Source organism: Podarcis liolepis, assembly GCF_965112155.1.
Source record: "Podarcis liolepis genome assembly, chromosome: 2".
NCBI lineage: Eukaryota > Metazoa > Chordata > Lepidosauria > Squamata > Lacertidae > Podarcis > Podarcis liolepis.
The window spans coordinates 86,833,447-86,846,022 of record NC_139555.1 but is presented as its reverse complement, the minus strand read 5'-3'; the positions used below and the strand labels follow the sequence as shown (position 1 = coordinate 86,846,022).

Sequence of the window (12,576 nt, the reverse complement as noted above, 5' to 3'; positions counted from 1 at the left end):
CGTGAGCACAACAGCACCCTCCCCTCCTGCTGTTTTGGGACTTCTTAACTTGAAATGGCATCAGAATTACCCATTTAAAAAAGCAGGAGAATGCAGAAGATAACAGACCTGCAATTGCTCCACAGAAACAACGGCATGCATGTCAAGGTGCAAGAAGAGTATCGCATTCAGTTTAAATGGTTGTAGTTCACCCAATCGGCCTCAAGGTGTCCCCACAGCTCTATGTTGATTCTAGGTGCAACCAGTCTCAAGAGGCTTGCACTCTTGTATGGAAAGTTTGCATACAAACAGAGAAGTCACAGGGGCATATATGGCCAGGTTTTAATAATATGAAACACGCTTTTAGGCTATTGCATAACCCGATTCAGTTTGTGGGGAGCAATTCCAAATGGCTACTCAAGTCTCTTTACCCCAAGCCCACTCAGAACAGTAAGGATAGCCCATATGTTGGCAAATGGCAGCTCCCAGCTCTCCTGACCATTTGGCCATGCTGGCTGTGGCAGGCTGAGGCTGTCCACGTCATCTCAAGAGCCCCAGATGGACCATCTCTTTGCCCAAGTCACCAGATCCAGGCTTGCAACACAGTCATCCACTTTATCAGCACAGTTAGTTAACAGAGATGATGCATTTTGTACAAAGACAAAGACAAGGGTAACATGGTAGAGACAAAAATGCTGCTTTATTGAAGCAAAACTGTCCATTTGGACTGAACTGATTGTCTCTTCAAGTACAAATGCTCCAAAGCTAGGCAGACTGACCATGGCTTACAAGTGAAATTTCTCTCTCTCTCTCTCTCTCTCTCTCTCTCTCTCTCTCTCTCTCTCTTGTCCATATCTAGGCAATATGTCTACCACTCCAAACATGTTCTTCCCCTCCAAAACCCATGTCATCACCGAATAAGGTTTCCTACCTTCCCACTTCTAGAGTGCATTCAAGTTCTTTGGGATTTCAAAGTGCTTTGCAGCAAAATAAAAATGGATATGCTGGAGGATTGACTTGGCCCATGAAACGAAGGCAGCTTTTCGGGGTGGGAGTGGGAAGCAATGATCAATATGCAAACCAGTCTATGGCAAGCGGTGCATTCAGTCTTAATATAATCCAATCTTAATGTAAGGCAAATCTTCCTGGGTGCAGGATTTGTAGAGAGCAGGGCACCCCAATCAATGAACACTGCTCTCTGTCCAAACTCTTCCTGAACCAAATCCAGCTGATAAGGAGAATTTTAAGGGCGCCAACTCTTTCCAAATCCACCATCCCTTCGCTCAGAATGGCACCCTGGCCCAGCTGAGGCACAACTTGCAAAACCACAAATGAGGGAGCCTCATATCCCCCCAAGGCAGGCGAGGCTCCAAGTTTCACCATTCAGCCCTTTGATTTTCTCTGTACAAGAGTTGGGAGGTTTAAAAATGCTTTTGAATGTGTGGAGTATGAATCAGAGGTAGGAGAAAAAAGGAAGGAGCTGAGGAAAGTGCCAAGCAGAGATGGACCACTTGGGAGGAGAAATCCCCTCTTCCAATTAAAGGACACAGACATGAAGACACACACACACACACACACACACACACACACTTTGTTACACTCTTGTCCTAGGCCATGCATGAAAACCTGTGATCCTCCAGATATCATTGGACTACAGTTCCCATTATTCCTGAGTATTGGCTATGCTGGTTTGGGATGATGGGAGTCCCAACATCATCTGGAGGCACACAGGTTGCCCATGCCTATTCTATGGGGGGAAACAGTCGAGACATCACCCTAATAAGGCAATAAATAAATATATGTAGTGAGGTTGGCATTAAGGGGAAGTGCCTTTTGTAAAAGTGTTTCCATTAGGGAAAGTACTCCTCTTCTGTTTGAATTTCCTGGGAGGACTGGAAACAAAGGGGAAAGCAGTTGCCCTCTCTCAGGGTCAGCAAAAGAAGCACAGCTCCCACTCCAAGTATGTGTCATGATGTCACTGTTTAGTAAAATCCAATTGGCTATATGGCATTGTGACCTCATAGGGGTCAATATGTGATCCCCATATTGGGGCTGGGAAAGCAGGAAAACAATGGCACTGAAGGAGCAAGAGAGGGTGGAACAAAAGGGTTGTGAAGAACTATAAGCAACATTTTTCAAAGCATGGTTAGGGGTTTGGAAGGGAAGGGGCATTTTTATTTCCCACTTCCAAAAGTCCAGCTTTTGCTCTGAACATTCCAGACACCTCTAATTTACAGGGCACACAGGGATTGTATTTATTCTGGAGCTGCAATTAGAAGCCCGCAGCTCAGCATCTAAATACAGAATGCTGCCTGCCCCACCTCCGAGTTACAGCCCTACATCCTCTCCTTTGTTTCAGGCTTAGAGAGTGGCTAGCTCGGAGGTGAAGGCCACTGCTAAAAATATACACTTCTTTCCCTCCTAAGAATGAGGATTGGTAAAGAGGATGCAGGCTTTCCTAGAGAGAAGATGGCAACCATCTTCCCAGGGACATTATCTCCCTCCTCTGGGAATCGCATGAGAGAAAGATGGAGACCTGCAAGGGCAGGAAACTGACTAGTCCTACAAGGCATGTTCTACATGCTCCACTTGCCAAGAGAGGTCCGTGGGGTGGGCAGGATCCCTTTTATGGAGCCAGACCTGGTGGGACAGTAAATGGTGTGGGGCACAAATGCCTGGTTCACACAACATGAGAAACCAAAGGCTCACTCTCAGTTACAACTCATAGTGAGTGAGACATCACTTAGGTACAAGCTCTGGTCCAGACGGCTTAGCACAATGCAGGAGCAAAAATGACCGAGGGTGGGAGAACAAAGCAGTGGCAAGCTCCTCTCTGGGAACCCAGATCCCCATGTGGTCCCCCATAAGCCATAGTTTGGCTTACTGGGTTGTGCGAACCAGATCAAAAAGCTCAATTCTAATTCAAGGTACATTTCCCCTCAGACTGGTAAAACGAAACATTGCTAGCCTTCTAATACCAAGGGTGTTCCCAACTCTGTCTCCATCTCCACCCATTTTTCACAGATTAAAGAACCTGTTTCTGGAGCTTAAATTGGTTAGGCCCATGGTGAGCTAGGCCAAGGGTAGCCTATCTGGTGCCTGTCAGATGCTTTGGACTGCAACTCCCATCATCCTTGGCTGTTGGCCATGCTGGTTGGGGCTGATGGGAGTTGTCATCCACAATATATAGAAGGTATCACGTTGGCTAGTCCTGAGTGATGCACATAAAGAAAGCTACAGCAATTCCTTCATGCAATAACTGCATGTTGACTTTTTTTAAGGATTGAAGAAAGGCATTCATTTCTGCTTTGGTTCAGGCCATTCATATGCATGAATATGTGTGCATACCCCGCCCTACTCCAATGGACAATCTATTAAGCAGCACTGCCCCAGTGCAATGTCTATTCATATAAATGGAATTTGCTTGGGAGTATAACTTGGTGGGCTTTGTGTGCAGTAAGTGCTCAGTCATATCCAACACTGGTTGAGAGAGAAAGAGCGAGGAGGGGACATGAAATAAGGCTTTGTCTCACAGAAAAATTCTAGTTCACACTAAAGACATTGTTCACAATAAGACACTTTTGGTTCACACTCCCTGCTTCTTCAATCTACGAGGAGAGAGAGAGAGGCTTTGGGGGAATATTAAACAACACATAAAATGCATATCATGTTTTATTGCTTCTCTGATTGCTCCAGGTTGATTCTCCAATCTCCTTACCAAAAAAAAGAGGCCACAATTCCTGTGTTCTCCTGGAAACAATTCTCTTTGGCTGAGGAAGAATAATCAAACAACAGTAGATTTCTTTAACTGAAATAAGGGAAAGGAAGAGACAGGAACAGTGGCTGCAGTTTTGACAAACTGGAATCCCAATGGATTGACCATCACAACAAGAGAGGAAGGGTTATCTCTTATCTTATGTTCATTGGCTGACAGCAGAAATCAGGAAAGGCAAAGGGAGGCCCGGGTGCTTGGTCACCACCTCATCGGGTGCGCAAGTAAGTTGGGATGGAGTAGTTGAAGAGCAAGTAATCCATTTTGTATAAATTAAATAACCTCCTTTGGTAAAAGGGGCTGATGTTCTGGAAGAACTTAGCCGTCATGTCGTCGTTGGTCCTGGTGGTCTTGGAGGAGGAGGGGAACTTGACGCCTGCGTCAGCCCCAACCAGTCGCAGGATGTAATTGGAGTCCTTGGCCAATGTCTCGTACTTGCCTACCACGTCATAGTGGATGATACAGGGGTGGCAGAGGGAGTGCACTCGCTCCCAGTGCTCATTGAAAGGCTCTTCGCGCTGAGTCTGCGGATCCAGTAAGTAGTACACAAACTCCTCGAAGCGCACGTCATGGCCGTGCTCCAGGGCCTCGTCGCTGGGGTCCTGGCGATGCCGCCGGATTATCTTGGTCCCGTAGCGCTTGTGGAAAGCCGTGTTGTAGCTGCGGGTGAACTTGTTGCGGTAGGCAGAGACCAGCCGCTCCAGAGGCTCCCGCACAAAGATGAACTTGAGGTAGTTGCGCAGGCGGTAGTTGATTTCGGGGATGCTGTACTCAGAGAGAGTGTGCAGGTTGGAAGCCACGTGCGCCTCGTTGGCTGGGATTTCCAGCGGGTCCTGGTACTTGCCCTGCCCGGTCAAGACCATCATGACCCGTTTCCAGTTAGTGCAAGCCACCTTGGGGACGTAGCAGTACAGCAGCCCGTGAACATCGTCAACCACCAGGTGGCGCAAGTCGTCAGGAGTGAGGAGGCGCCGCTTGCGCGTGTAACGGTTGCACACCTTGTTCAGCAGGTCCCGCCTGCGCTGGTGCGTCGCCTGCAGGGAGGACTGCTCAAACTGAGGAGACAGAAGGGGGGAGGTGGAAAGAGTCACTGTACACTTGGCTGGTAAAGTGCATTTGGTCAGATCCCAACCTTTTCTCTGCTCAGGGCCACATACATGTCAAGAAGATAAAGAATCTGGAGGCCTTTCTAAGGCAGTTGTCAGGAGATCACTTGCTACTGGGACAACTTCCCTTCAAAAAAACACTGCACCTACCTCTTCTCTGGCTGGCAAGAGAGTTGGCAAAAGAGTAAGAGGAGGAAGGAGGGACAGTTTATTCCTGCATCGCAGGGCATTGGACGAGATGATCCTCAGGGTTTCTGCCAACTCTACAAATCTAGGGGTGGGGTTCAACTATGGTGGCGCTGTGGTCTATACCACTGAGCCTCTTGGGCTTGCTGACTGGAAGGTCGGCGGTTCAAATCGTTGTGACGGGGTGAACTCCCGTTGCTCTGTCCCAGCTTCTACCCACCTAGCAGTTCGAAAGCACACCAGTGCAAGTAGATAGATAGGTGAAGCTGTGGTGGGAAGGTAAACAGCATTTCCATGTGCTCTGGCTTCTGTCACAGTGTTCCACTGTGCCAGAAGCGGTTTAGTCATGCTGGCCACATGACCCGGAAAGCTGTCTGTGGACAAACACTGACTCCCTCGGCCTGAAAGCAAAATGAGCGCCACAACCCCACAGTCACCTTTGACTGGACTTAACCATCCGGGGGTCCTTTACCTTTACCTCAACTATGTTGCTGCAATGAAAAAAGGCATTCACATAAGGCATATTTATACCCCAGAGAAGTCTGCAGCCACCAAGAATGTGCAGCACCCTCACCTAACTGCAATTCACAGAATTATTTGGGAGGTCAACTGGTATAGCCTATATTTTTAAAAGTCTGCATATTCTAACTCATTTTTATAAATCCTTACAGTTGTGCTGTTTTATCTATATGCACAGTAATGTTTTTATTGTTATAGATATTTTTAATGTGTGTGTGTCTAGATACGTTTATAGAAACACAGACACACACACACAGATATGCTTTTTAACAGGTGGGGCATACATCCATTTTTTTTAAAAAAAAAACCAAACACAACCTTGATATAGCTTTGTAATGTAGATGTGCCCACATGATATGAGGCTCCTTACGACCCCTTCAGAGCTTTTAGCAACCTGAATCACAAGGAGGGGGGGTCATTTGTTTGTATTTTCTCCCTGTACATCTGCTAATTTGTTTGGGTGATAACTAAATGTCACAAGATTTAAAATGCCAGCCGGCGCATTTGGAAAGGGGGGGTGTAACCTGGCTGTGTGTACAAGAGAGTTGCAGGAGGAGGAGGAAGGTCTGTTAAAGTGTGTCAAGTCATCACTGTTACGTGCCCAGTCTGAAGGCAAAGGAAAAGGGAGCATCAAAGCCTCCTTCATGAAAGGCCTGGCCAAGTGCTCTTGGCAGGGCAAAGTTAACTCTGGGACAGGATGACGTGAGCAGAGACTGCCTTGGGCTAGTCAAACATCCCAGCCTCCCTGCTCCTTATTGCGGTTCTTTCCTGTGCAAGCCATCTGTTAGGAAGGGGTCAGGTCAGGCCACTCCAAGGTCATGGTGCTGCCCCAGGGCTTGCTACTCTGAACAAGTTCAAGAACTGGATTCATGACTTGGAAGGTATGCATGTGTGTTCCTCTTGCTTTCTTCTACACTTATGCCCACCAGTGTCTCTCCACCCCCCCCTTTTTTTAAGGAAACACAAGGCAACACCAATTTACGGAAGGAGCCCACCCTGCTTCTCTCCCTCCTATTTTGTTAAAGACAGAAAGCTCTCGTTTCGGCACATGAACTGCAGCTGTGGGTTCAGTTGCATCTATTCCTTCGGTTGCTCCTTCCACCGTCACACAAGTTCTGATGTCATGCCAAAGGCCTGCTTTTGAAGATCCCCGTACGCAAAATATTCTCTGGGGGAGGGGGGAATCAGCTACGCCATCCCACAGAGGGCTTAAAGCTCTGTTCGTGCAGTAAATCTTGGACATTTGCACAGGGCGCATTCTGCATTTTGTTACACAATTAAGCAGATTCTTTGTCTTGCGCCCAGAAAAGCATTCCTAGCTTTAAGCACAGAGCTTCTACTAAAAAGCATACGGCTCTGAAACCACAATCTGGCCTACACAACACAAAACCTTTTCAAGTAAGGCTCCCACTACGTAGCAACAGCATTTTCTTCCTAGGAGGGGCTGTGCAACGTGTAGGTAGACCTTTTGCTTCCTTCACATTTGTCTTCTGAGGGTTCCTGACAGCTGTCAGGCACTGTTAGATCACAGCCCAGGAGCCTGCTTGCTCAACCTACCATGCCTGCCTCAATTTCTCACTCACCCGTTGGCATCTGCCAGGCCAAATAAGACTTGTTCACTCTCTTCAAAAGGAAGAGGGATAACATAAAAAACACACCATCCCACTCTCTTAATGCCAGGCAGAGAGGTGGGTGGAGCAGGCACATCACACCTTATTGTTTTGGCCATCCAGCAAAATTGGATCTGATTGTGGTCACTTCCAAGGTGGGGAGTAAGACCAATGCTCAGACACAGTGACTTGAAAAGAAAGACAGCAGACCCACAGGGAAGAAGACTACCAGTGGCTACTAGTGATGGTGGCAGTATGCTACCTCCGGGACCAGAGGCAGCATTATTCCCAATGCCAGTTTCTGGGAGAGGACTATTTCTAGAGCTGCTCCTGGTCCTGCTAGAGGGCTTCCCAAGAGAGATCGCTGGCCAGCCTCTGCAGGAATCAGGATGCTGAACTAGAGAGAGGCCTTTGGTCTGGTTCCGCAGGGCTCTTATGTTCATAAGCTGACCCGGGATTTGAACTCACATCTCCCAGAGCTGGGGCACATTTTAGATAGGAAGCTATGGTTACTGATGTCAGGGGCCATTTACTCACCCCATTTCACAAGGGCCAGGCGGCTTTTGTGTAACACAAGGGTTAAAAGTTATAGAATGCTGTGCACTTGCAATGGCTCCTCTTTAAAAACACAGTTCAAACATTAAGGCAGAAATGTTATAACACTGAAAAGCAGCCGTTCCGTTTACTATATGGGTTCACTGGGGAGTCATCGTCGCTGCCGTGGGAGCAGTTATCTGGCTTTCATTTTCTCCTGTTTCCATTAAATTAATTGTCAAAAGGAAGGCAAGAGTAGGTGGTTACGAGGAGAAAATAAAATGTATTCTGGCAAACTCCGTTTCCAACAGCCACACACAGGGAGTATCCTGTGGTATCTGAACTGCGGAGAGTTTCCTACCTTCCTTGTTCCTAGGTTGCCCTTGCCAGGCATCAGTCTCCTAGCATAAATCACACTGCTAAATGGAGTCTGTGGCCAAGCAGTCAGGGGCATCGGATAAGGTGGCAAAACCTTTACCTGGACTGCACCATTTCAAACTGCTGGTGGGGGTCGATGTCCATGAATGATCCTCCAAACATACAAAAAAAATCACCACAAATAGGTAACTGCCTCATCAGTGGGAAAGGTTACTGTCAGGGAACTGACATCGGAGCCAGAGGCGGAGGGAAGGCTCTCAAGTGATGCTGGAGAGGAACCCAGCAGGGAGAGAGGCAGCTCATCAGCTGGGGAAGGAAATCAGCGCAACACCAGGGATAAAGGGGGGCAGATGGGGGAATCGGTGAGAGGGCTCCAGGACTCTTCGCTGGACACCAGCGGGGAGAGCACGGGTCCTCCGCTACCCACACCCTCCCTGCACAGAAGACTTCCGTGCAGGGAGAGTAGGAGGAGACTTGGCATCAAACAGCTTTTATGCTGGAAAAGGTTTAAGAAACGCCCACTGACGGATTCTGCTAGCGACTGAGGCAGCCACGAAGTGAAGGGCTGTCCAGACAGGAAAGGTTTAACAAGCCAACTTAGCCAGGAGTGGCGGCAACGTACGCACGAGCAACCCCTATATTCATCACAGTTACCAACAATTACATCTTTTTTTTAAAAAAAAGTGTAGGGAATTGTTAAATCATGCATGCCTCCCCCTGCAACCTAAAGTGGTACAATCCAGACATAGGATTGGTTAAGTCATCCACTGTTTGTAGGGTATAAACCTATGGGGATAAATCTCTTGCTAGACCAAATCTCTGAGCAACAGCAGGGACAGCTGCGGACCTTTGGAGAAAGCCATTGTGCAGAAGTAGAGCACATGCTTTTAACATGCAAAAGATGATAGGTTAGATCCCCAGGAGTGACAATTGAGTCTAACCTCTAAGAGAGAAATAACTCCACCCAATTTTCTAGATCTAGATATATTTGCCAGAAGCCTCCCAGAATACTTGCAGCCCAAGAGCCTGAGCTATGCAGCAGAAGCATTTGATTCCACTGATTCTAACTTCTGTAAACTATTTGGAGAGAGAAAAAGCCAATATGTCCACAGTGGAGCTAACCTTTGGGAAGACTTGCTCCTGATTTGCTTGCTGGGTGCTTTGAAAGCAGGGTGGCCAGGGCATGAGAGCAACTCAATCCCCTTTCCAGATACACAAAACCACCAAACTGGCAATTTACCTCCTCTGCCCACCACCTTTCTGTAATTATCAACGAGGCAGAATAAAATTGTGGCCTGGGTGCAAAGTTGTCCTAAGAAAAAGAAGAAGAAACGCACATCTCCCTCTGCAGACAGTAACATCGAAGTTGCATCATAGCAGGAGTTGTGTGTTGCCTGGACTTTGACACACAACGAGCACTTGCCAACTCTTGCCAGTTCCCTCCACACCCTTCCACCTTCCCTTTTCACGTTCACTCACCTGATCACCGTGGTAAAGAGCCTGTAGTGGACTTCGACCGGACTTTCCATGCCAACTGGACTTCAGAATCCTGTCCTCTGCAGCTGGAAAGGAAAGGGGGAAGTTTTAAAAAGTGCCACTCATGAATGAATGAATACGCGCGCACACGCACACACACACACACAGAGTGTCAGCCTTTGCCAACCTGGCGACCTCCAGCATGTGCTGGCAGGGGCTGTAGTCCAAACAGCTGGAAGGCACCCGATTGGTTGTAGTATGTGACTGAGATGCTTGGGTGGTAGGCATCCAAAAGAAGATTCTGCCTGGGAAATAGTTTTCACATGTGCTCTGTTATGCCTGAGTCAAGATGAACACCTAAGCCTGACAAAAAAACTCTCCAATGGAGTTGGGAAGCACAACAGGTCTGATAAACAGGTTGTCTCGCTTGCTCCACTTCTCACTTTTTCCTCCCACTAAAAATTATTAGAGAAAATAAGATTAGGCTCTCACTTACTAGTTTAATCCCACTCTTCTGTTAGAGCACCTTCAAAGTATCCCTGTGGAATGCCCTCCCATCAGATGTCAGGGAGATAAAGAATTACACAACTTTTAGAAAACATCTGGGAAGTTTTTAATGTCTGACATTTTATTTTTTATATTTTGCTGGAAGCCGCCCAGAGTGGCTGGGGAAACCCAGCCAGATGGGCGGCATATAAACAATAACATTATTATTATTATTATTATTATTATTATTATTATTAACAAGGATTGAAGCTATCAACACACTGAAACATTAAATGGTAAATAAAACAAGAAAGCAGTAGTAGCAAAAATACTAGCAGTAGAAAGCAAAATAAAACACGACAAATGGGCAGGTGCTATTTGTGCTGTGGCACCAGTTCTCTGAAATTCTCTTCCCTTAGAAGTGAAGTAAGCCCCAACATTGTGATGTTTTCAGCCTTTATTACAAACTTTTCTTTTCTCCCAGTTCTTCCCAAATTAGCCAATTTTTATCTCCGCCCCCTCTGTCCCCTCCCCACCTCCCTTGCCCCCTCCACAAACCTGTTCCAGAGGGTTGGGAGAACCCCTATAACAGTCCAGGGGAGCGGGGAAGAGCATGTTCCATTTTTCAAGCAGAAGTCCTTGCACTGATGACTGAATGTTCACATAGTGCTATACCACATTTGTTGTTGTTGTTTAGTCATTTAGTTGTGTCTGACTCTTCATGACCCCATGGACCAGAGCACACCACATACGGCCCTATGTTTCTGTGCTGCGCTTTTTATCCTGGTTTGTTGTTTAATTCTACTGCATTTCATATTTTTCCATTTCAGACAGGGAAACCAAAATTCTGTGGTTTGCCTTATTTAGTACTTCCCATTTACAGTACCTAAACCCTTCACTCGTCACTTGCAAAATAATTAGACCCCTGTGGGCACAAGGATAGACCACTTCCCGCTGGGCCAGACTCCCCAGGCAATTACCCAAGAAGTGGTGGCTGTCAGTAACAGTCGCTGGCTTGCTCAACCCAGTGAACCCTCGGCCTGCAGCAAGGGGAAGCCATTGTGGCGCTGGGATGAGGCCTGATCAAACGCATGCCAAGCTGCCACACTCTGCTGAGCTGTTCATGTGTGAGGTTCTGAGCCTGCGCCACTGCCAGTGGCTTACCAATTAAAAAGGAGAAACCTGTCAAGGCAGATTTTAAACATTCATTCATGGCAATGACTAAGAACCCTATTGAGGCAGGGGGCCAGGATTCTGGAAAAAAAGTAAGAAGGGCATGCTCATTAGTTTTGCTCCCCATAATAAGAACTTGAAGATATTTGTTATTGTAGTAGGCTCAATGTAAGAACACAGAAAGAACTTGCCAGATCAGCCCAGTGGTCCATCTAGTCTAAGGTCCTGTTCTCACAGTGGTCAACCTGCTGGAAGTTTGCAAGCTGCACCTAAGTGCAATAGCAGTCTCCCCACTTGTGATTTTCAGCAACTGGTATTCAGAAGTGTTACTGCCTCTGTCTGTGGAAGCAAAGCATGTCCTTCATTATTGGTAGCAGCCAATGACAGCCTTATCCTTTATGAATTTGCCCCAAAGCCATCCACGGCTTATAGGACGATGCCCAACCCTAGGCCTACGCTCTGTGTTCTCATTACTGCTGGGATAACAACAAATCAGCACAGAACAGAACTGACTGGCCGAAACATCTCTTTGTAGCGCTGCTGCTCCTGCTGTAGGTGCCACAGTACGTGGGTTTCAAGGTGGCATGTTTGAAATAGCAAATCTAGATCTTTTGTGGTAGAAGCATGAATATGAAGAATCAGGATGAGCATGCTAGGGGAAGGGGAGCAAGCTTTTGAACTCCAGGCTGTAAGTCATAAGTAACAGACCACTAATCTAAATGCCACTGTCCCTGGCTTGAGAAAGCAAGTACATGCATGTTCCTATACCGCTTTGTACTTTGGAAATCAACTCAGCATGCTAAGGGAAGTTGGGGGTGGGGGAGAGAAAGTAAGGCTGGTCACATTCTTACACAGTGAATAACCTGATAGCTTGCAGTGGTTGTGGAAATCAGCAGGGGAGGGGGAGAATTTAATCATCCAGAAAAATATCACCAGCCCTACCACATGCTTGTCATGTGACAGAAGGGGAAGTTACTCAGTTTGGGCAAATGCAGTGCCGATATGCAAGGTTGGCAGTTGCTAAAGGGCAAGTGATCTGTGAGCTGATGCAAAAAGTCAGGACAAAGCGGCAGGTTACTGAAGAAGTGCGATGTTGCAAGTAACCACAACCCATGCCCACAAAGGTACCGTTACGGGGGTGATAGGAAGAGCTTGTCACGAGAGCTTTGCTAGATATGGGGAACCAAGTGTTAATCTGCATTTCAGTCTTCTCTCTGCCCTGTCCTAGATTGGAAATGTTCACACCTAATCCAAACTGACAGGATTTTGGTACCGTTAGACCAAGTTCTCTTGCCTAGGAAGAGACAGAACTCAAAGCACAAAGGGAATTTCCAATGTTGGTCTCAGCGAGTGCAGC

General features: G+C 47.1%; 1 protein-coding gene across 1 annotated transcript in view; it reads right to left on the bottom strand.

The window, feature by feature from the left end:
• Positions 1-660: 660 nt before the first annotated feature.
• Positions 661-12,576, bottom strand: part of CHST13 (carbohydrate sulfotransferase 13) — a 55,225-nt gene continuing 43,309 nt past the window's right edge. Inside the window, exons 2-3 of the mRNA XM_083490990.1 lie at positions 9,564-9,646; positions 661-4,806 (exon numbers count right to left, since the gene is read on the bottom strand). Coding sequence (XP_083347116.1) covers positions 3,961-4,806; positions 9,564-9,646 — 929 coding nt within the window. The 3' untranslated portion in view covers positions 661-3,960. The remainder of the gene's footprint in view (positions 4,807-9,563; positions 9,647-12,576) is intronic.